This window comes from Antedon bifida, chromosome 2 (genome assembly GCF_963402885.1).
Source record: "Antedon bifida chromosome 2, ecAntBifi1.1, whole genome shotgun sequence".
Lineage (NCBI taxonomy): Eukaryota > Metazoa > Echinodermata > Crinoidea > Comatulida > Antedonidae > Antedon > Antedon bifida.
Window position 1 is genome coordinate 31,518,945 of NC_136227.1, and position 25,311 is coordinate 31,544,255.

A 25,311-nucleotide genomic window follows, 5' to 3' on the forward strand; every position below is an offset into this window, starting at 1 on the left:
ACTCTACGTTTCTCAGGCCTAGCTTTTTCTAATACTTAAGGTCTTTGTATGGATTTTTACGAACGTGAAATACAGCATGCATAAATGTGACCGTCTATACAATTATTGCATTTAGTTGTTTCGTATTCCCTGCGGCGTTTCCAATTGAAGGAATTAGTCTTCCATTGTAGAGTTGACATACATTTTATGTCTGTTTATGACATGAGAAATTGAATTTATCCAACCAAAGATTTTATTTTAACGAGAAGAGACTGTGAGTATCTTTTTCCTGTTGTAAGTATTCATCATTACAATGCTAGTCAAAAGATGCTGTATAAAATAATATAGGATGCTTTTTATTTGATAACTATAATTTGACAAACGTATTTGAAAATGTTTAAATGATAACAGCATAGGTAATACTTATAATATATAAGATAGTATTTGTATTTAAAGAATTCATAAAATTTACATTTGTAAATGTGTATCTAACATTCCTGTTTGTAGTAGTGTCTAGGGTTGGTTTGTTGTAGTTAAAATGATGACTTATTTTTCTCAATATAGCTACCACTTTTTTACAGGCCGCAATGTTGATCTTAAAATCACTCTTTAATAATATTTACCATTCATATTTAAATAATAGTATTATTATAATTAAATGATTGCTAAAATATCATTTTTGTGACCTTCATTCAGTTCATGACCCTACCCATGCAGTATCTCATGGATTGCTCACTTTGCTTTAACAATGTTAAATTAAAATTGTTTTCATTACTACAGTAGAACCTCTATTATGATATTTTTTTAATTTACAAATTTACATTTTCTCTAAAACCTTACATTTAAAATATCTGTATAATATCTAAATTATTATAATATTTTATATTTGTAATTTTATGTAAATATTATTTGTTTTATGTTGAGGACCCCTTCTGAAACAAGCTTTCGAACTTAAAGGGTTATCCTCTGCTATTCCATATTTTGTAACTTATTTTTCTTGTATTACTGTTGTGCAAATTGTTTGATCTGTCATTTTTTATATTTTTTATATGGATGGCAATAAATATTACAATTACAAAAAAACATTTTTTTGTTGAATATGCCATTTTAATATCATATAATAGTTATCCACTTTGACCAAAACTTGGATTGAAAAAAAATTATTTACATGAAAAAACTGTAATTAAAAGCAAAAAATAGTCAAATTGGCTGCCAGCCAATGGATTTTTGGTTGAATTTAACCATTTATTTTGTCATTATAGTGAAAACACAATTTTACTTTATTAAAACTACAAAATAACCTATTCAAAGTCTGATGTAATTAATCTTCATTTTTCATGTTTTTGGGGGACAATACATCTTGAGGTGTTCCTTAATGGTTGGCTGTAGTGTTAAATCATTTTACAACTTATTCCTAACATGGAATGTGTTTCCTTAATAGAGGTGTTCTTTATAAGTGTTAAATCATTTTAAAACTTATTCCTAACATGGAATGGGTTTCCTTAATAGAGGTGTTCCTTAATGGTTGACTGTAGTGTTAAATCATTTTACAACTTATTTCTACCATGGAATGTGTTTCCTTAATAGAGGTGTTCCTTAGATAGCTTTAGTGTTAACTCATTTTACAACTTATTCCTAACATGGAGGTGTTCCTAATAGTGTTAAATCATTTTACAACTTATTCCTAACATGGAATGGGTTTCCTTAATAAATTGTTTCTTAATGGTTGACTGTAGTGTTAAATCATTTTAAAACTTATTTCCAACATGGAATGGGTTCCCTTAATAGAGGTGTTCCTTAGATAGCTGTAGTGTTAAATCACTTTAAAACTTATTCCTAACATGGAATGTGTTCCCCTAATAGAGGTATTCCTTAGTTACAGGTAGCTGTAGTGTTAAATCCTTTTAAAACTTATTCCTAACATGGAATGTGTTTCCCTAATAGAGGTATTCCTTAGTTACAGGTAGCTGTAGCGTTAAATCATTTTAAAACTTATTCCTAACATGAAATGTGTTCCCTTAATAGAAGTGTTCCTTAGATAGCTTTAGTGTTTAAATCATTTTACAACTTATTCCTAACATGGAATGGGTTCCCTTAATAGAGGTGTTCCTTAGTTAGCTGTAGTGTAACGCATATATTGAAACTCGTTTAATAAATGTATTTAATGAATTCTGTATTGTAGATACATTAATAGTTGACACTTGTTAAGGAGGAGCTGACAAGGCTTAGTCTGATTTGATTGCAACCTATCTTCTCTTATTTTTTCTTTACTTTAGTTGATTGATATAAAGCATCAAGTCAATTCTAAGTGCTTTTACTACCCGTTTGTCATTCTGTCATTTCTTATACTTTCATTCATTGATTTCTAGAACATTTATTGATCAAAATAATATAATTTGAAATAACAACGAGATACAATTCATGGAAAATCTTTGTTATACGTCATACATCCTTTAATTGCGCCTGTCACTGTTAGTCCCTCTTAGCAATACAGTACTAAACATGCGTATGATATGTGCAGTCATTATTTACATTGACCTCAAAATTGACTTTTAATAATACAACCCATTCTGAAGGCACATGAATTAAAGCAATAATGATCCCCACCTGGAATATTTGTCAAGGCAAAAAAACCTTTACTTATCGTTCATCTAAAAGCTGGAATGAACTTCAAAATGAATTAAAAATTAACTTTAAAAATATGTCAATAACTTCATTTCAAAATACAATTAATACGCAACATTTAGGTTTTCTTTTCTAAAATTGATTTCTATTTTTAATGTATATTTTCTCTATTTATTATTTTGATTACCCTTTGCCTTTACTATATTATGATATTTCCAATTAATGTACTACTTTGAAAATCAGTGCACTAGTACTGAAAGTGGCTGCAGAATAAAGGAAGTATAAATAAATAAAATATTACAGCAGTTTAATCCAAAAACCGAACTCTTTACAAATAAGAAACTATTCCAACATTTTAAGGTAGCCCACATGATTGTCCAGTTTCGGTAAAAAATAAGTTTGAAATTGTTGTCGGTCTGTGTAACAATAATCCAAAAATACCCAATAACGTTATTTCTCTATTTTTCTTAATTCTTTATTTTTATTAATTCTTCTGAAACAACAGTACCTTCTTAAGACAATCAAACTAATTATTAACTGTTAATTGTTGACATATATATATAAGACGTAGATAATGATTTTTTTAACATGTTCCTAATAATTATGTTTTTTTTATCTCTCCAGACCTCAGAACTACAGAATGCTCTTATACAAAACACTGAATTAACTCAACAGAACACACGGCTACAAGAACGATTGACCCATTTGGAAACGGTAAGTTACACTACAGTCTGGCCTACATTGTGTCGTCGTGTACATTGCATTCAGTTCGCTAGCCAGACAATTTTAATGTTGCCGGATTCTCATCGATATCAGCCACATTTGACTGGCTATTAATGGTCTTAATTATCCTCTACTCACTGTATTACGTTGATACTGTATTTCTCCTGATATGTAACTTGACCTGTGTCTGATATAAATTGGATTACTATACCTGTACGCATGGGATTGGTTTTATTAAATATGATTATGTTGATTAATTAGCCTTCTTGGTACACGTCCTTGTGATTTAATGCTTAAGTATCAATTTTTAATTTGTACACAAATGAGACATGCTTTGCGGATGATATACAAGATATTGAAAATTAAGAAAGTATAATGGTGGCATGATCATCTCTCATCATAAATTTATTATTATTATAATAATCATTACTATATTAATTAAAGGTTTCCATGGTGAATAAAAGGTCACTTAGTATTGGTTTACGGTTGAGAATGTTTCAATGTTCTCTAAACATCTTTTAGAGTCTTTGGTTTTCTGTAGCATAAAAATATCAAGGCATTCTTAATTCTACTTTGTTTTCTTTTTGTAAACACATCCGCAAAACTTACTTTACAACCATGTATTTCTAATCACAGCAATTGTCACCATTTATTTTGTTGTGACAGTGCTAACCAATCCAACATTGTCATCATCTACATTCTATTATTCAACACCGCATCCCAACCATTGTTTTCATCATCACCACCACAATTGATATTATTATATTATTATCGTCACTAAAGTTATCATCTCAACATCATCACAACCTTATCACCACCATCCTACCTAGGTCAGCATCATCTCTTATTTTGTCACTTTTTTCCACTTCATCCTCCTTTCAATGTTTTCCTCCTCATCTCCTCTCCTCCTAGGTTATCACCATTTTCATTTTCCTTCATCTTCTTTACACCACATTTGCTAGCACCAATACAAAACATGATTTGTAATATTCTTATTATAAATAAAGTGGGTTTAAACTTGTTTCATAGACACACGCATCAGTAGCCACGTTTCTTATATTGCTAAATAATAGCCTATTGAACGCTTTACCACATGTATGTACTAGCCGTCTTTAAACTGCACGGAAATCATCCATTTTAATGGAAATGTTGAAGTTAATGACATCACATTGTCGCCCATCCATCACAGCTTTTTTCATTCCATTAGCTTTCATATTGGTAAATATCTGAATGCTGAAAAAAACTGAATATATTATGAAATATAATATAGTTTGTTTACATTAGCTGGTTGACCTGTAATTTTCATCTGAAAACGAGGGAAAGTATATATAATAGATGAATAACATTTGTTCAATTACGTATAAATGTCATTTCAAAGAATTTGAATGGATGTGTGAACTGTGGATATGAACAGGAGAAATATTTTGCAGAACATTTTTATTTTTTTTATGGGCAATGAAAAATATATTATTTTAAATGAGATACTCATTTGAAATATTTCTGTCCACTTGTCACCTGGATTTAAACAATATTGCTCCTGTTTGTATCACAGAAAACTGTCCCCTTAATAATGCATCCCAAAGTCGAGTTCTGTATAAATATGACAACCTGATATATTGCAACCACACATTGATATAGCCTCATCGCCGGATTCCCACTTTTGACATTTCTATTTTTTAACTTAACCCAGACATCAACCTGGGAGTGCAAGAGTTCCGGGAACGCTAATTCCAATGTTTGGATAATGACAAATAGTGGTCTAATGCATTTCCGGTTTGTAACGAGGATCGTAGTTTGAGATCAAAATTGTTTTAAAATATTAACTTTCACCTGACACTGTATAAAAGGAGATTAACCGCGTGTAATAAATCACCATTCAGTTTTGTATGTATGAATGGCCTTTTCGTACTGTGGTGTTATCGGAAAAATATAGAGATTGTACAGTAACTTCGTATTGCAACATTAAAATTATAAACTGTCCATGGGGTTAAAACTAAGAACTAATAAGACAATGTTTGTAGTCAACTTTTAATTTGTTTTTGGTTGTAGATCATGTTTTTTAGGATAAGAACTTATTATAATTAAAAATTGTAGTCTCATGTAGGGTAGAGGTATTTTTCCTGGGTAGAGATCCTCCAGAAAAACACAACCTCTGTCATTTAAATTAAAATTATGCTGCTTGTGAAACCAAGATGATTTCACAGCATCGCTTCAATGTTGCAAAGTGTATGTTTGCTTCAAAATCAAACAAAGTTGATTTAGCAGTATCACATCAATTTTAAGTTCATATTTCTTCAAAATCAGCAATTTAATTCCAATTTTTTAAGACATTTTGGACAATACATTTTCAAACAAAATTGATTTAGCAGTATCACATCAATTTTAAGTTCATATTTCTTCAAAATCAGCAATTTAATTCCAATTTTTTAAGACATTTTGGACCATACATTTTCAAAGAAAGTTGGTATAGAATCGCCTCAATTTTAAGTTCATGTTTCTTTAAAATCAGCAATTTAATTCCAATTTTTTAAGACATTTTGGACAATACATTGTCAAACAAAATTGATTTAGCAGTATCACATAAATTTTAAGTTCATGTTTCTTCAAAATCAGCAATTTAATTAAAAGCAATTTAAACAATACATCGTCAAACAAAGCTGATCTAACAGCATCATTTGAAGGTTGTCAAGTTCATATGTCAATCTCATTGCTAGTTTTACGTGTGAACTTCACATTTGACATTCAATTTATTAAAATTACATTGAGATATAAATATTTCACGACAAGCAGTCATTCGATTTTACATTATTGGATAAAGAAATCAGCATGAATGTTTTTTGCCATTAAAGAAATATTCCATACATTTGTGAAATCACTTTGTTAAAAGTAGTACTTTAGGTACTTTAAATAAACGGTGAATATGTGTACAGGCCAACTAGTTCGCAAATATGTAAGGCAACATTAAAGCGCTTTGTTGAAAAGATTGAAGTTTACGAATCCAGGTGAAAGGAGCCTAGAATATTATTTTTAGGACTGGTCAGTTTGTCATGCAAAACATAATTATCAGCCTCCTTTACATAATGACAAACCTTCAATGAAGGGTGAGATCACCGCCTTTTCATTACCACGAGACTTGCTCGTCCAATCGATGAGAAACATCTAAATTATCCGACCTGATTATGATGTATAGAATTCTGCCAAGAATTGCCAAATCTCTCTAAAATATGCTTCCTGCCCAAATGAAATTAAAAAGGTACCCCAGCTTGAACGGTGCGAGTATCGACCAAGTGTTTTAGAAGGAGATGTATGGAAGGCAATCACTGCCAAAAATAAAATTACAGACATACTATGTATTTGCAGAAATATACAATGTACTTGCACAAAACGTACTTGCAGAAACATACAATGTGATTACCTTTGTAGAGATGTAAGACATTTTGTGTTTAGTGCTATTACAATATTAAATAGATAGATGTTTTTTTTTCGTGTCAAAACATTTAGCTTACGGACCTATCCATATTTAACCAGCATAATGGGTAGAGGAAAAACAACATTATATATTTATATTTGTAGAACTCCAAATTTAACCTTACAAATACAAGTACTATTGTCTAAGAGCAGATCATTTTTTATGTATACTCTATTATATGCAAATAACATTATAAATGGAAATAATGTTTGCACTGATTAATGAATAGTAAGCAGTTCACTTATTTATTAAAGAAGAATTTTGAAAATTGCAGAAATGATGAAAAATTAAAATTAAAATAATGCTTGACAGCCTGACGTCATATTTTTCGCATGTATTTACAACCCACACATGATTATAGATATAAATAGATCTAGGGGGCTTATGAGTTTTGACAAGTCAAAGGCATGCCTCCACTTTGGAAGTAGAAAAGAGGTTTGAAACCCAAAAGCACTTATTTTTTTCAAATTTTTGTCTATAGTATAAAGCTTAACTCTGTGGCAAAATTCTGAGAACTTTTTATTGGGCCGTCGACATTTGATTTAAGAATTGAATTGAATAAAAGATTGGTGGTGTGTATTAACTGTTATAAAACAAATAATAAATGTTTTGTGTTTGTAAATAGTAAGTTTTTTATATTGTGTTTTATATCTGGGCTAAGTAACCTAAATAAGTATAATACTCCAACTAGAATCTGTAGAAGTAACTAAATTTAAAAGATTTAATTATTTAGTTGATGATCATAAATATTGGTGTTTTTTTTTTATTCATGTCATGGTACGTAATAATTTATGATACTATATCTTCTAAAATGAAGACTGACAGAATTGAATGCTGCGACATACTTAATGAATCTGTGCAGTTTAACTCAAATTATTTAAAATTCTTTTCATCTCCATTCTGTAATAGCAGTTCATTTTGCTGTACAACATGTTAGTACATGTTGCTTCGTTGTAGTCTGCTTTGCGTAGCTTAATCATTGAAAAGCATGATTGTTATTTTGTTTGTTTTTCTTTATTTACAGTTCGAAGAGGAATGTAGGAAGTTGAATGGTGTTTTAAAACAACAGCAGGATCTGTACGAAACATCTATATTTGAGAGGAATGAGTTGAAGCAAACGGTAGAAAAACTTGAAGATCAAGTGAAGGTAAGAGACCGACACATAAACGTAGATTTTAAACCGATTGATACTAACTCCAAATCCGGTTCATATTAACTGCAAAAGGAGAAGAAATTGAATGTACGGAGAGATATGTAGTCTAATGTTTTCTTTTTTACATTGTCAAACTTTACTCAAAAAATGAATTCATTCCTATACGAATGGGACACATTTTGTTGAACAATTTGCCATCCTCTACTTTAAAATTGGCCTCTCTAAAATGGATTTTTTTTTCAAATATTTACTGTCACATCAATTATTATTTATGTTTATCAGCCAACTGTTACAAAATCTATTTATTTATTTATTCTCATTAAAAAAATAATTTGTATTGATTTCTTTTTTCGTAAATTTTTCAATCCATTTTTGTAAGATTGCCAAACAAATGGTGTTTTTGTTAATAATCTTTCCGGACATTTTCATTCTATCGCAGAATCTCGTATTCGCACTACTCATATCTATATTCATTGTTTGCGGATTGGATTTGTTATATTATAAAAATGTTATAAAAAAATGAATGATTATACTTTGCAGAGTATTATGGTTGAACTTCAGTCGACAAGAATGTGCGAGACAAAATCTTTCTAATGCTATTTTTCCTGTCTGTGCATTGACAAATTAAGCATAATCAGTTCTCTTGCGAGTTGAAATTTTTCAATTCACTTGAATTTAACCTGAAGTTAATCATGTGAATTTTAAGTGGAAACTGCCTAAACAGTTTAGTGTGAAAAGAATAAATAACAAGTGAAAAGTTAAAAGGTTAAAATTCAGTTTAATATTATCTCCCAAGATGGATTAAGTCTTAATTCGTAATGTAATCATGTTTTAATCTTTAAGTCTATCACTCGTCTGTATATCGTCTCCTCGTAGTGTTCATTAGTTAAAATGCTCACTGGTTTACGAAACTAATTTATTTGTTATTTTAAGAACCCATCTTGCTAATTGGCTTTTTTGACAATGCGTCATTAGGTTGCATTTTGCTAACATGAATACATGAATTGTGTGGATATTGCGAGATTCATTCATTCATTCATATCTTTCTTTATTCTGGAAAACTTATTCAATACATAAGTACTGGTCTCCCGTGAGGTCCAGATTTGTGACTTTTTATACATCAGTGTCATTAACTCCAATATATGTAGGCCTACATGTAACTGTTGGTACATCCAATGTGACTTACCTCTGATAGGTTTCAGAATGAACAAACAACAAAACAAACAATAGAAAAGCATCTTCCCACTTTTAACCGTAACTCCAATAGGACACAATTAAACTGCAAATGAGAAAAGAGCGTGTAAACATTAGCTTACCCTAATTATTCCTTTAATTGATGATGGAAGTTAAAAATAAAATTGTACTAGGAACAAGGGAAAAATAAAACCATTTAGTAGTTATAACATAATTTAAGCCTCGGTGCCGTTCAGTCTAAATTGTTTTTTTCTAAACTTCTTTGTAATTGGCTCAACATTTAAGATAGTCACTTAACACTTTATCTGTTCCATATACGTAATGTTGTTCTTAGTTTATGTCTAATGTTGCAGAACATATTTAGAATTTTTATCTTAACCTGATAGTAGAGTCGACTTCTATCAATTATTATAAAGTAATAGACAAAATCAATTTTCTCAAGATGAACTTGCTGGTTTAAAAGTGGCACTATGGTCATTCACATCCATAATGTCTTTTAATTTCAAGGTTGTAGGTTCAAATCTAGGAGATATTATTTATTGAATTAATCATGAAAAATAAAGGATACTACCGTGCAATAAAAAGCTCTAATTGATAGTATATTTTCACGAACTTGCTGGTTTAAAAGTGGCACTATGGTCATTCACATCCATAATGCCTTTTAATTTCAAGGTTGTGGGTTCAAGCCTAGGGGATATAATTTATTGAGTTAATCATGAAAAATCAAAGGTACTATAGTGCAATAAAAAATTCTAATTGATAGTGTATTTTCACGAGGATGAACTTGCTGGTTTAAAAGTGGCACTATGGTCATTCACATCCATAATAGCTTTCAATTTCAAGGTTGTGGGTTCAAGTCTAGAGGATATAATTGATTGAATTAATCATGAAAATTCAGGGTACTTAATACAGTGCATAAAAAGCTCTAATTGATAGTACAATGCATAATTCAATATTAGCTTTCAGATTTAATTAACGTTTATGAAGTTTTAATTAACACAATGTCAATATAACCTTTTATTCACCCTATATATTTGATTAAGTACGTATTCATTGTCAGTTGTTCATTTTGTACAATGTAAAAACACCTTTGAGATCACCCTATATTTAATGATGTAAAGTTTGCATTGACAAGTTTTCAATTTAGCACACTCAGTTTTATGGCAAATCAATAAAATGCTATACATAATGTACGATTGATGGTACATAAAGTGATACATTTAAACTGACGAATTAACATAGAATTAGATACGGAGAAAGTATAGCATCTCTTTTTCAGAAGGTTCTGGCAACATTTTGTATTTATTTGTTGTATATAAAAACTTTACAAAATGCAGAAAAAGTCTGAAAATATTGTATTACAAAGACGTGTATAAAAATGGTACGACAAAAATATGAATGAAATATTGAATTACAACTACAAAACTACAATATAAAAATACACATTGTTAAAACAAAACAAAGAAAATCCCATTTAGCAATGTTATATTTATTTATCAGAACTAAAACTTTTTTCAAAATATTGAATTACAACTACAAAACTACAATATAAAAAAATAAACATTGTTAAAACAAAACAAAAAAAATCCCATTTAGCATGTTATATTTATTTATCAGAATTAAAACTTTTATATTTAACAAATATAATATAGAAAGAACAAAGTTCTGGTAATAGAGGTGTCTCATGAATAGGGGTTTGCAGTAGTGTTGAAACATAATTACCCTTCGGTTCATTTCACAGGAAAGGACGTGTAATAGGGGCGTCCCCTTAACAGAGGTGTCCCCTGGTTAAGAATGTCCCCTGATTAGGATATGCCAAAGGAGAGTTATTCTACTGTAATTAAATTACTGCTAACAACTCTGTGTCTAAACTGATTTGTTTTTGTTTTGTTTTTGTAGTTAATGCAGGCCGCTGCTGAAAAACGGAAACAACTGGAGAAGGAGCATGAAGAGGCCATAGCAAGCTTACAATTCAAGCAAGACGAAATTAGAAATCTACAAAAGGTTAGTCAAACTGGCTCAGAAATCGCTAATGCATTGAAATGACACTTTATACACTTATACAGATACAAATTTAGGATTTGCTTACACCATTACGTAACAGATTGTGCTATATTGTGCTATTATGGAGGTAATCAATTAATTGAGGCAGCAGACTACAGAAGTACAAAGGCTTCTCTCCTTCTAATTTGATACCTCCATGCTTAGACCAAGCAAATACCACCATACAAATATGAGCTTTGTGCCTTACATTTGCCGATGCATTCATGTCACTTACACAATCAGTGTGCGTTCTTGTGAAAACTTTTAATCTGGATCTATGATAGAATTCCCATTAAAGGGACACCTTTGAGAACCAACAAACTGTCCCCTAAGAAGGGGAGTCCATGAATACAAGTTGACTGAAGTATTAACAAATGTATGTCTCCTCATTTGATGTGAATTTTCCCCCCAAGGGGTGTCCCATAGATATCCAGGGGTGTGAAGTTGGGGGGTGTCCCAAATGAGGGGTTACTGTATACCAATTTTCAAAATATTTTCTGCAGCCATCAAACTGGAACCCATGCTTTGTGAAATAGGATTGGTTGAAAAAATTAATGCTGGCTGTTCTACTTTTGTCCAGCACAATTACAGAGAATGTATACATCATAATGATAATGTATATCATAATTAGGAAAATTATCACAAAAGCACTTAAAATAAGAAGCCTGTATATAACATAGTATTTGATTGGCTCTGTGTTTCATATCTAGGAGCAACAACAAAGCAAGAAGGAACATCACGATTCCGTCAGCAAATTAGAGGATAAAGTAAGGCAACTGGAGAAACGATATGAAGAGCAGAGTATTAACGTCGGTAAGCTTACACAAGAGTTGCAAACCCTACGTAAGGTTACGAATAAAACAATGGAAGAGATAGCTGTACAACAGACACAGGAGAAGCAGTACAGCAAATCAAGTGATTCCTCTTCTAAAGGTTTGTTGTTTTTCTTTGTGTGTTTTTATTTTCCTCATTTAGTAAGTAGAGGCAGTATTGTATATCAAGTGCCTGTTTAACAAATTGGTTTGTGCCTTTTAAATGTCTATAATCCAAGTTTTAGTTTGTTGAATTTGAAGAAACAAATTATCAGTATTAGAACATGTGGAAAACAGTATTTTTTTGCTTTGTTTTTTTTCTTATATTGTAGCAAATATTGTTAATTTTTAAGAAGAAATTCATAATGTGAGAAATGGTGTCAAACTTAGGTCTCTTCTAAATTTATTTCAGACCATGGGAATTCTGTATATCTAAACTTGTTCCTATTCAAAGTATCTGTTGTGTCTGAATTGACTATATACACCGCAATTCTGTATGACCTAAAATAATTCATCAACACTAATTATTAAGCAGATATCCACATTATTCAAAGTGACGACAATGCGTTAAACATCATTTAAATCCCCATTTCGTTGCTGCGCTAAATAATTAAGGTCATTAACTTACCTCATTCGCATATTCATCATGTAGCAAAGTAGCCGTAAAAATAATGTAGTTATATTTTGATGTAATCTCCTATTTTTTGTTATTTAATTTCATAAAAGAATTGCACCCGATTCACTGTATCACCACATTATGGTATTACTGTGTCTAGTATCATAGGCAAATTCTGTAATACAGTGTAACATGTGTATCACATGTGGTGCTTGTATGTTAGGGTTAGGTAGGTTTGGCCAGAGTTAGGTTAGCCTTATGGTCTATGAAACAGATTTCACATGTGATACATATATGACACTGTAATACAGAACTTTCCAATGATTCTAAACAAGTTATAGATACAGTACCGAAAGTCGGCTAGGAGTCCTTAATTATCAGCGAGCCAATTTTATTTGAGTGATTGCATATATTGTAATCAAAGTAGGACTCGCATGTTTAGCAGATGAAGCCAGTTTGTGCGATCATCTAATTCATAGTCACGATCGTTTTAACTATGTAACCCAACTCCCCTTTAATTTAGCATTGCAGAGTTAGATAGTGACTTTCATTATTTATTTGACAATAACCTACTGTCATGGTCATCGTATTATCATCAACAATCATCTTCAGTTGAATTTTATTTATTTATGCCTTCTGTACATCTACTAAAGGCAGTGAATAAATTGACTAAAGCTCTGTCTACACTATGTGACAAAAAGTGTGATGTGCCCATATATGGACATGATGATGTCATATCACTACCATATTTGGACGCATCACACTAGTTTGATAGTGTAGACAGAGCTTAATGTCAATTTACATGGCAGATATTAATAGATATTGGAATAGACATGATTGTATCCTGTAAGAATAAATTCAGAAACTATGTAGAGTGACATTTCTAGGACTTTTCCTTCCCTACTGTTATAGATTGGTTAGAGGACTATGAGGTGATAATGGTGAGTGAGTTTGCGTTCGTATCACTCAACGGTACCCCTCTAGCTGTACGTGATATGAAACTCTCAGGTGGGACGTATCTCAAAGCAGTTATTCAAATGTGTTGCACCTGTGATTTACATATATACATCTGCACAGTAAAATCATCTCTAACATCATTAAAAATGTTCTTTTGAAAACCGTACACATATGGTCTAGCAAGCCAAAGAAAAATTAAATAACCATTCAGTGTACTGTAGGCATCAATCAAAATTAACATTTATTTTCAAAATAGTGGCGTCACCAATAAAGAAAATGCTTGTGTCAGGGACGGCAAAATAAATCAGACAATAGCAAACAAAACATATAAATATATAAATTACAGAAATGAAAATAACAAAAAGACGCATGCATTATAAGATGGAAATTAATTAGTAGGTGATTTATTTACTTTGCCATTGTGTTCTGCTTCTTTTGGCGAAGATAGTCAAAACTAGCGACTGTTTCAAATTCAAATTTGTAATGATGAGGCCATAGCGCAACTATGCCAGTGGGGGTTGAGTCTTGCTATATGATTTTCTTAACTTAATTTTTCTTTTTCATTGAAAATTTTGGAGAAAATAATTGATGTAGTTTTTGTGCTTGATTAGACATGCATAGACTGAAGGATGATTAATTAATAGCATGTATCTATACCACCAATAGCAATCAACTGACAACTACAGCTGCCTATAAGATGATGATAATGATTTTTTTCCTGTGAAATTTGTCAAGATTTTGTCTCGTTTTATACTTTCTGACACAATTAGAAACTAGAAAAGTCTGACGATATATGAATTCACATTACACTATTATCAGCTATGTCTAGAAAGTGCAACCTTAATGGTCGACTGACTGAGGTACATTTTGTAGTATATTTCTCGTTTTTAATACCTCTAAATCAACTGCAAAGTAATCCTGAATACACACCCAAAACACTAAAATTACCAGGTAGTATTTAAGTTATAGACAGCAATTTGATTTAATATTGGTATAAAATTAAGAAAACATTTTGGCACACATAGCGTTTCATATGTGTACTTAAATCGGCAAACAACATGAAATAAGACAATAGAAGGGGAATTCTAATTACCATGATTCTTGCGCAATTATTTTTCCTGATTCCAACCCAGAATTTCAATATGAGCGCCTTCTGGCCTTTTTGTATCCCATATTCAGACACTTATATTCAGTTCATTCAACCCACTCTACCAAGTATGATGCAAATATAAATTTCAACTATAATCACTTCTATAATTACTAAGAATTTATCTAAATAATATTATCATCATATAGTTAGTCTTTCTCAGTCTTTTATATTGAATACTGTGTTTTATCATGGAGAAATAACTTATTTCTCCATGGTTTTATGTATGTAAGACATTTCAGCATACCATAATGTACCATATTATAGGCATTTCAGTGTATTAACTATTAACATCTCTTTACATTTCCATAGGTTGGTCTAGTATGATATGATATTAAATATTTGATATAAACCAACATTGTTTAAATTGAACCAGGCTCTCTACTATTAAAAGCCTCATTTAAATATTAACATTTATCCTAGTCTTTGAGATAGATACAAATTTTATTTCTTATCCGATTTCTATGACATAAAAATTTCCCTGAAACTTGATACAATTTTTCATTGATTGGAAGAAACGCTAGATATTTTAATGTTATAGACTCATCGAATTCAGAACACTGCGTAATGTGACCATGTGAATGTGAACGGCTCTCAGAGTTTACGGCATAAATAATTGCACCGTAATAATTTATCGTCATTTATGTGAGGTTATTTAATTGTTATTTTATTAGACAGAGACTTGGATTTCAAAAGCAATGTTTTAGTACATATTGTTTATTTATTACACACCTCAGTATCTGTAATTTCATGTTCCCTAATTGCTATTGTCATTTACACGTTCAATATGCAATTAAATGTTGCGTCTGTCACTTAAACTTGTTATAACCTTGTATAAATGTTGTATAATGAATTAGTTTATAGTAACCATGGTTTTATATTTATTGTTATTTTATTGTTTTCAATTATGTATATTACAGGTTTATTGTTTGATAACGTATCATATTGATTCAAATATAGTAGAATCCTTCTTTAAATGGTGACTTCTGAAAAGTGTCTCTAATATATTTTTCAACACTACAGTCACATTGTTGGGTCCCAAAGGTGTCCCCTTAATATCGATTCTACTGTTAGTCCTTTTAGCGATGGGCTTAGCATCCAGTATAACTAAAATCTCTGCTAAAATTGTGTGATAAATCGTGACATTTTGACACTGGACGGGCCAGGGACTTAAACTACTAATTTCACCCCTTCATTTCCCATGCTTGTGCTACCAAATCCTCGGAAATTTACCCCATAAGTTGTGCACCTCCTCATATTTTCCCAAACTTGTGCTACCAGGCTCACAAAAATATACCCCGTAAATGCGGAAATATTTAAGAGTGACCCGGGAGTCAGGTAGATAAGCTTGTTGGAATATTCTAGACTGGGCTTATATAATCTAGGATGGGCTTATATCTGCATCAGTATGGTATTGTGCACATAAACATTATATAATTACATTGTTTTGTGTGATATTAACTTTCAGCATTAACAATTTATCAGTTATACAGTAATATTTGATACGTAGAATTGTACCAAGTACTGTCACTACTTGAAGTATCATATAACCATTTTATTTTCATTTTAAGTTTAAAATATCCTTTTTTGCAGGAGATAACATTTATAATTCATTTCATTCACATTAGGTAACTTCACCTGAAACTTCATGTAACTCTATACGGCTACTAACACTTTTCATTTATTGTTCAACACCAATTTTTGTTTTTTGTGTTGTACAGTTATTCTAAGTTACTACAGTATGTATCTGTAGACAAACAGACAGACAGGCAGAAGAACAGTAGACAGAAACATTTTATAGTTGACATTTGTTTGTTTGGTTGAACAAACTGTTAATAATACTGATGTACTATTCACAATGTTGCATCCACTGTCTTCTAGACACACATGCACATTTTTAAACTTACCATATGAGGTTGGACTAGCAGACAGACTGACAGACTGGAATCGTACAAACATAAACCTGTCTACAGGCTTATTTATTTCTATCAGCATTGTTTTGAATTGTTATTTTCCAGATAAACTAAAATAAACATTTATGTTATCTATATTCATTATCATCGTTAGTTGTGAAAGCCTTTCTGACATTTGTTTTTGATAGAATAATTCTCGAAGCGATTTTATCTTTTTCCCAAATTAATCCAATGCCCACGATTAATAATTGAATGATTGTTTTTATTGTAAAGATGAACAGTTGGAGCACATGTATGACTTACAACAATCAAGGATAGAGGGCGATACAAGTGCAACAAATTTGTCGTCTTATTGTGAAAATATAAGACGGCTTACTTTATCCGATAGTGATGAGGACTGGGAGAATAAGTTGGGAGGTGAGCCATATTATTAACACATAGTACTACTAACAGTCGGTATATGTAAATGAATAACATGTGGCCTGCAACCTAGAGCTGAATTGCGCACAGGTGTAGATGGCACATACAATAACTTCTCCCCAAAGGGTTCCTTCATGTCGAGTGATGCCACCAAACGGCACTCGTTTGTCTGTCCACAATGCTATGTTTTAGCAGCTGTCAGTCAAATTAAAATGTAATTCGGTTTGATTAAAACATAAAATAAATCAGTGACTTTAGCATTACAACAGATTTAGTTGAAATACATTAAACCCTTCTGATATATTTTCCTATAAAACGAACAAAAAGAAATATATTATAACACTTACAGTAAGGTCAATACGTATTTAGACCTCTGTAAAGTAAAAATTGTTTAGGACAACCAAAATGTAGACATTGCTTGCCCAAATGGCAATAATTTGTTAAAGTTCTGCTAGCCCTGATACCTTACTAATTCCATATATTGGAAGGTACATTTGAACACTTAAAAATGCTTGTAATTGATATTATATTTACATGAGGATTTATATTCAATAACAAAGTTTTAGAATCCATAAAGTAAGAGTAAAAATTAATGCAAACATATAATATGTTGGAAAATGTTTGATATAAATTATTCCGTAATGTAGCTGACGATTCTGTTTAAAATTGAAGTAGATGTCCTCGGGGATTCGCGACATAAAATACCAACTGAAACGACTCCATAACAAACGAACCATAACCGCTTTCTAACTGCATATCTTAATACCAGAATAGTCTTTGATGTCATTTAAATTGTACGCATAACTTAGAGTAAATTCGGACATAATTTATTTCATAAATTTTATAACAGTCCAAACAAACAATGATATTACCAATGTTCCAAATAATTGTAAGGAATCATGTTAAATTTATTCTATGGGACTTTATGTATATGTGAACTCTATTCAATCAATCGTATATTTTTCTGGTATTATAATGGTAACCATAAAAAAATATTAATTATAAAATATATACAGTGATTATTTACAGTAATGATAATAATAAACATTAATTGAATTATATTACTGCAGTAACTATGTTGCATTACTGCAGTAATAGTGTTTTAGTTTGTCTAGTAGATCTAGTTTATGACAGTCACTGGAATAAACAATGTGTATGATTACACAAAAAGATTGTATAGTTACTGCAGTAATTGCAGTCGAATCAGTTTAACGTGGTCCCTACCGTTTTGGTACAATGAGTTAAAAAAAACGTCAGCTTAGCAAGTCAGGTTATTGACCCTTCAGTCCAGAGTTTAATTCCCAGAATGCTCATCTTTAACTGTCCAGTACAATGGTTAATGATCCGTGATATGTTATAATAATTTGAGTAGAACTTTTTCGCAAATTAGATATTATATAAAGCTAGAAATAACTTCATTGTATTAACATCATACTATTAACATAAACTAAAATGATTAATATCATGTTTTAAAAACAATAATATATAAAGTATATTCAATAATTTATTTATTTATAAATGTAACATAGTTATAATTACTAAAATGATTAAACAACAAATATATGTAAAGTATATTCAATAATTTTTAATAAAAAAAAGCCTAAATGTCCTTGTTTGACTGTAACTGTAGAATAATAGTAACATAGACTTCCTAGTGGAAACAAAACACTGCAGATACAATCAATTGGCCTCTGCTTAGGAATAAAATATTAATAGTATCTTTACAAATACACAAAACCGTATACAAATAAAAATAGATTTGATGACCGATATTGATACTGTATTCTATTTGTAAAAACTTTAGACAAGCAGTCTATAGACAGTGTCAACAGATCAGTGAGTAGTACACACGGCCTTGCAGATGGCCTAATCGCCGACAGAATACGAGAACTTGCGGACTCAAGCAGCGATAACAGCCAGTTGGAAGGTGAGGGCGCAGATAGGAGTGTCATCATTTACAAAATAATTTAACTCCATTACTAATCATTTCTTTTCATTCATTTCATCTTTAGATCAAGTAACATCATAGTTTAACATTTTATATATTGTACTAATATATATTTTTTTCTCATTTCCGTCTATATTACATTAATCATAATCAACTACATATCTAATTTATCTATTATTTAAGTAGATTAACCTGAATAACATCGTTTTCCTGACTGTGGTTTACTAATAAAGTTCTTTTTACCAACTAATAGAGTGCATTGAAGGATGTTCCTCTGAAAAAAAAAAACTTAGCGAAACTGCGAATGGCTCATTACACCAGTTATTGTTCCTTGGAACTGTTACCTACATGGATAACTGTGGTAATTCTAGAGCTATAATACATGCAAACAATTGTGCCCACATAGTGGAAGGCGTGCTTTTATTAAGAACAAGGCAAATGCGATGCCAAAGGTTCAACGGATTACCCAAACCTGTCGGCCAAGGGAAAACGTGCATTTCAAACAATTTCCCCTAGACTTTCTTTGCAACAATTTCTTTTTAATATTGTTAATTACTTTCCAGCTATCATTAAGAATTGAATGCTGGTACTCTTAATACTACTATACTAACACGTTGTTTTTTACATTTGTTATTAACTTTTTTATCTTATACTTTGATCTAATACCTCACTCAAATTTGCATAGTCATTTTTTATTACAGAAACTAATCAACAGGGTTTTTTAAAAAAAAATATTCTTTGTGTTGGTACAATGTTTGTTTGAATCATTAATGTCTAATGTCTATTTGACTTTGATTAGTCTATAAAATAACATCTCTCTTGTAGTAATTTATAATATTAGGTTAATTTTGGTTGCTATTTTTGTTCTGTTCATAATATCTTTCAGAACAGTATGTTTTACTAATATTTTTACAATAACTTTGTTTGTCATTTTCATTACGTAATTTTTTTTTTTTTCCCCATTTTCATTTATTTCTGACCACAAATATTGTAAATGAAAGTGGTTTTCTTCTAAAACCTAAACTTTAATTTAAAAAAAATCTTGCATTGTAAATAAAAACCTAGTAGTAGTTTTTGTTAAAACAAAAATCGGAAACTTAGCACTAGGTATAAATATTTTAAACATGTCAATATTCTTATAGTATAACTTAATTATTGATAATTTCTATGTCATGTTTTTGTATAATATATTTGTATGTTTGAATTGTATTTTGTTGGCATATATCTCTTCTTATCATCAATACATATTCACTGACTTTTACCTTCTTAATACTTTTTTCCCTAAATTACTTCCATCAAGTTTTTTAATGTATATAAGCATGAAACATCCTTTAATCACAAAACATCACTTTAATCTTTCTTATGCTCCTTTTTGCACAAATTGAGAAGAATCCTAGAAGTATATAAAAGAAGAGTAAAAATCTAGTCTTTACATTCAAACATCATTACGTCCTAAAACATTTTTGTTTACATGACTTTATGTAAATGTTATTACCATCCAGATTACAACTCCATTGATGGCCGAGCATTAACTACACTTAGAGACACATTTAAAAGCTTAATTTAAATTTGATTTACATATTTTTAATGTTTAATCATTCACTTTTATAAAGAGATAAATAATGTTCTTAACTGTTGATATTTGTCACTGTTTTTTATGTACTATTAATATTCATTGATGTTTTATAAAGCGTTTTTGCATATTTTGTCATCTAACGCTCTGTCTACACTATCAAACTAGTTTGACAAAAAAAAAGTGTGATGTGCCCAAATATGGTAGTGATATTCCTAAATATGGTAGTGATATGACATCATCATGTCCATATATGGGCACATCACACAAAGTTTGATAGTGTAGACAAGGCTTAACACTTTGTTCACGTAAATGTTGTCGTGCTTGTTAGTGTCCACAGACAAATCTGATAGTGAGACTGCTAGCTTAGAACTAATGTCGAGTTGTCAAAGTATCGATGCTGGGCTAAAGGGCCTTGAAGCCCAGTATTATGAGGCGCTATTGAAGGTAACCTCAGATGATGATGGCCTGATACATAGCCTTAGCAATGGCCTGAGTGCTCAGGCTGTACGCTCCGAAAAGTCAGAAAACTTGTTGCAGATTTCTTCGTCATCTTCAGCTATGAGCAACGAGGTGTTTCAAAATTTGGAAGGTTAGCCGACAGACGGTGTTCACTATCTATTTGTTGCATACGTCAATACGTCAATGCACATTGCAACTAGAGTCGCACTACACGCAAAGTTTCACTGCACATTTTGTAGTGAGATGTTCATTTCATGCCATGCTTCACTGCACATCATGCTTCATTGCACGTCATGCTTCATTGCATGCCATGCTTCATTGCACGTCATGCTTCATTGCAGGTCATGCTTCATTTCACATCATGCTTCCTTTCATAGCATCCAGCAGCATATTCGAGTATCATGATATTTTATATAAAATATTATGGTATAAAAAATGATCTTGTAATGTGATATCGAACATTTGAATTCCTTTAAATGTCAATTCTGATTTGAGTATTTTATCACTTTATTTTAATAAAAACAGCCTACTTTACAAAAGAAAACTAAAATGTTTTTCTTTAAAAACTATTACATACATTTAAAGTGACAATAAGTATCACTAAAAGATCACAATACAAACATAATCATCTTCTCGTTTTGATCTTTAATTTCTGACATATTCACTCTGAACATTCAAGTGTGAATCACGCTACTATCCACTGAGCATGCCTGTTGCCGTAACGCACCCGAAGCAAGTCACGCTTCACTAAACTTTAATACACATTAAATCATTGCATCTTGCTTTAGTCACAACTTAGACAAGTTAAATGTGTTAATTATTGCTATTCCACCGGGATACTATTTCGTAATTTATTGAATAATTACAGAAACATAAATATGATTTTCATTATTAACTTGATTATTAACCAAGCATTCAATGCATTTAAAAATTAATTTGATTAATAATGTGTATTTTTTAAAGTTAGAATGATAATGATTTATATATGTGTTAAAAGTGAATGAGAATGGTGTATACATTTAAAGTTCAACTACACATTTACATGTAAGTTGTAAAGGTATAGAGAGTTGCAGTATAGAGAGATTTGCAGTAGAGAGAGTTGCAGTAGAGAGAGTTGCAGTATAGAGAGTTGCAGTATAGAGAGAGTTGCAGTAGAGAGAGTTGCAGTATAGAGAGTTGCAGTATAGAGAGAGTTGCAGTAGAGAGAGTTGCAGTATAGAGAGTTGCAGTATAAAGAGAGTTGCAGTATAAAGAGAGTTGCAGTAGAGAGAGTTGCAGTAGAGGGAGTTGCAGTATAGAGAGTTGCAGTATAGAGAGAGTTGCAGTAGAGAGAGTTGTAGTATAGAGAGTTGTGGTGAAGAGAGTTGCAGTATAGAGAGTTGTGGTGAAAAGAGTTGCAGAGATAAAGTATGGATAAACTCAACTAGTCTATCTATTTTTTTAACCTCCTATTGCCATCAGTATGTTGTTTAATGTAATAAAAGTTGATTTAATACATAAATTCTGTTGCTATTTATATCAAATAGTTTCTTAAATTATATCATAAAGATATTTTAGCTTTAAATGTCTTACCAGCAAGATTTTAGTTGCCAGTTTTGCCTCAAAATTAATATCCCAATTTGATCTATAGATTTATGTATACATGAGTATAAAACCCACATTTTATATGTCTATTTTAGAATTTTAGATTGTTTACGTAAATATTTTCTTAAATTACACTAGGAAAGATATTCTTAGCTGAAAGGATTACTATTTTTTTGCTTGTGTCAGTTTGTCTATAAATATCTATCATATTACGTTTGCACATTTACAAATATGATTTTTGTTTAATGTTGTTAATTCATGGTAGTTTACATGTAGATGGGTCTCAAGTCGTAAAGCTGATTCCTAATGTTTACTTCTACTAAATTTATCTGAGACAAACATGCTATTTTCACTGTCAGTTGACACGTCGTCGTTCTATAATAATAATCTACATACTACATCTTTAATGTACTTATGGTCTTACATAATTGATTGCGCAGTTCTAACACATCATATATTATCACGTTTGAGCTTAAATACGATTTCAAACTGTGTCAATGTTGACGTTTCTCTCTTCATAAAAAATTAATTTGCATATTAAGTATCATCATAGTACTATAATTATCATTGTCATGACATCATTATCAGTTATCATTATCATTACATGAAATACTTATTTAATGACATCATTGCATCATTATCATTAGATAACATACTTATAATAATAATATAATAATTCGTGTATATTTATTGTCCAAAATCAGACGATCAATGATACAAATAGCCAAAAGGCTGAAACCGTAACATTTTACATTAAAAAGGTTAAAATTTATAAGAAAATATATGCATATATGTAAAATGTGTAGACAATTAAAAATCATTAAAGCATCATTATATAACATATTATGACAAGATCATTGCATCATTATCATATAGAATCTTCATCACTGTAACATCATTTATTATCACCATTATTATCACTTTATAATCATATGCCAATCAAGTAAAATCTATCACTTCATAGGCCATTTCTCATCATCCTAGAAAATTTCAACTTGTTTTTGTTTGTCTTTCCATCTCTTAGCTTCATCTATTTTGATTACATGTAGAAATAGAGTGGTTTCCTTGACGTCATCATGCTCTAAATTCACAGCTTGTAGAACATGTGTGCTAGAACTACTACAACTCAATTAAACCTGAACTTAATTTCAATTAAAATGAAAGTAAATTAGCTCGCATAATAGAGTAGTGGAAGGAAATAAAATTGTGCCGTTGTTATTCGAAACATTATTGTTTGTGTATTGGTTATCTTTCCAATTAAGATTCCTCCTATTGGTTCAATCATTTTTATCCCAACAATCTTTAACACATATATTTTAAACTTCTATTTTGACAAACCAAAATTAGTCACTGACCTGACTGACAGTTTCAGTGTTCCCTTCACAAGCACTTTCTTCAGAGTGACGACTATATTTTTAAAATATCGTATCTTCAAACCAGAGGAATATTTTCAATCATAATCTTTAACACAATAGTAGCTTTTCTATTATATAACTGTACAAAACAAAACAGTTATATTTCTGAATTGATTCCATCTCCTATGTTACTATTAACATGGTTGCAGGCAAATAATATAGCGATCGTACTTTATGTTCATTTTAGCTTATACTGTATATTACATGTGGAGTTGTGGCTTGGTGGTTATGATGCTTGGCTACCACTCTAAGGGTCCTGGGTTCAAGTCCCGTCACATGTCAGGATTTTTTCTAAGGACCAAATTACTCCACTCCCAAAGACTTGTAATAAGACTTTGTTTATGTAGAGCATCTTGTGTACATGTTTGTCTTGTGAACCTCTGAGGGTCCCTAATGATCAGCAATATCTGGATGGATCACCCTCATTAAATATGGTTTAAAAAAAAAAAAAAAAAAAAAAAAAACATTTGCAAAAGAATTCCTTTTGTGACTTTGTCCATGTCTCCAGGAATTTGTCCTATTATGGTATTACAACAAAATTAAATATAGTATTAAGTGGATGCTTGTTACATTAGATCTGTATTGCAGTCTCTAAAGGTTTTTAAACCTTAATATTGTTTACCGATTTATCCTATCTTATAAAATTAGTTATTAATGTAGTAAAGTTAGGTTTTCGGTACACCATGTTTTTCCAAAAAGAATTTAATTATGGGTGTGAAGGTCTTGATGTTGCTAGCTAAAATTACAATCATCTTCTGGATAATGCTAGGCTAGTGGAGATGAAGTAGCACAGTGTAAAGCTCTGTCTACACTATCAAACTAGTTTGGCAAAATGTGCCCAAATATGGTAGTGATATGCCCAAATATGGTAGTGATATAACATCATCATGTCCATATATGAGCACATCACATTTTTTCATCACATAAAGTTTGATAGTGTAGACATAGTGGCAGGGTGTCAACCAATCCAAATCAGAATTGTAGCATAAAAACCGAATGATCAAGACATTCTCAGCCATACTTTTCTAAACACTAAAGTGTACTGCAAACCTAACTTTACTAGTGCTATCCCCATGCAAACCTTTGAACAATATTATTAATGTATATAAAGTTTGCTGCTCTTTTAAACAACTTTTATAGAACATACATTAAACTTTTGCAAAATGTATTTTCTTTTATGTTTCAGTTATTTTTTTTATGGTTAAAAGTAGGTTGAGAGAAAGGTTGTAATCTTCCCCATGTGTTTTTAATGATAGTATTATGTCTTTGAATATTTCA

At 30.8% G+C, this 25,311-nt stretch overlaps 1 protein-coding gene across 7 annotated transcripts in view; it reads left to right on the top strand.

Moving 5' to 3' along the window:
- Window positions 1-25,311, top strand: part of LOC144834590 (peripheral-type benzodiazepine receptor-associated protein 1-like) — a 114,786-nt gene that overhangs the window by 60,218 nt on the left and 29,257 nt on the right. For 6 of the 7 annotated variants that reach the window (XM_078689446.1, XM_078689448.1, XM_078689447.1 and 3 more), the window contains exons 9-13: window positions 3,229-3,318; window positions 7,821-7,943; window positions 11,043-11,147; window positions 11,897-12,119; window positions 20,904-21,164. In XM_078689446.1, the coding sequence (XP_078545572.1) occupies window positions 3,229-3,318; window positions 7,821-7,943; window positions 11,043-11,147; window positions 11,897-12,119; window positions 20,904-21,164 (802 nt within the window). The remainder of the gene's footprint in view (window positions 1-3,228; window positions 3,319-7,820; window positions 7,944-11,042; window positions 11,148-11,896; window positions 12,120-20,903; window positions 21,165-25,311) is intronic. The other variant, XM_078689451.1, reaches the window with a different exon arrangement.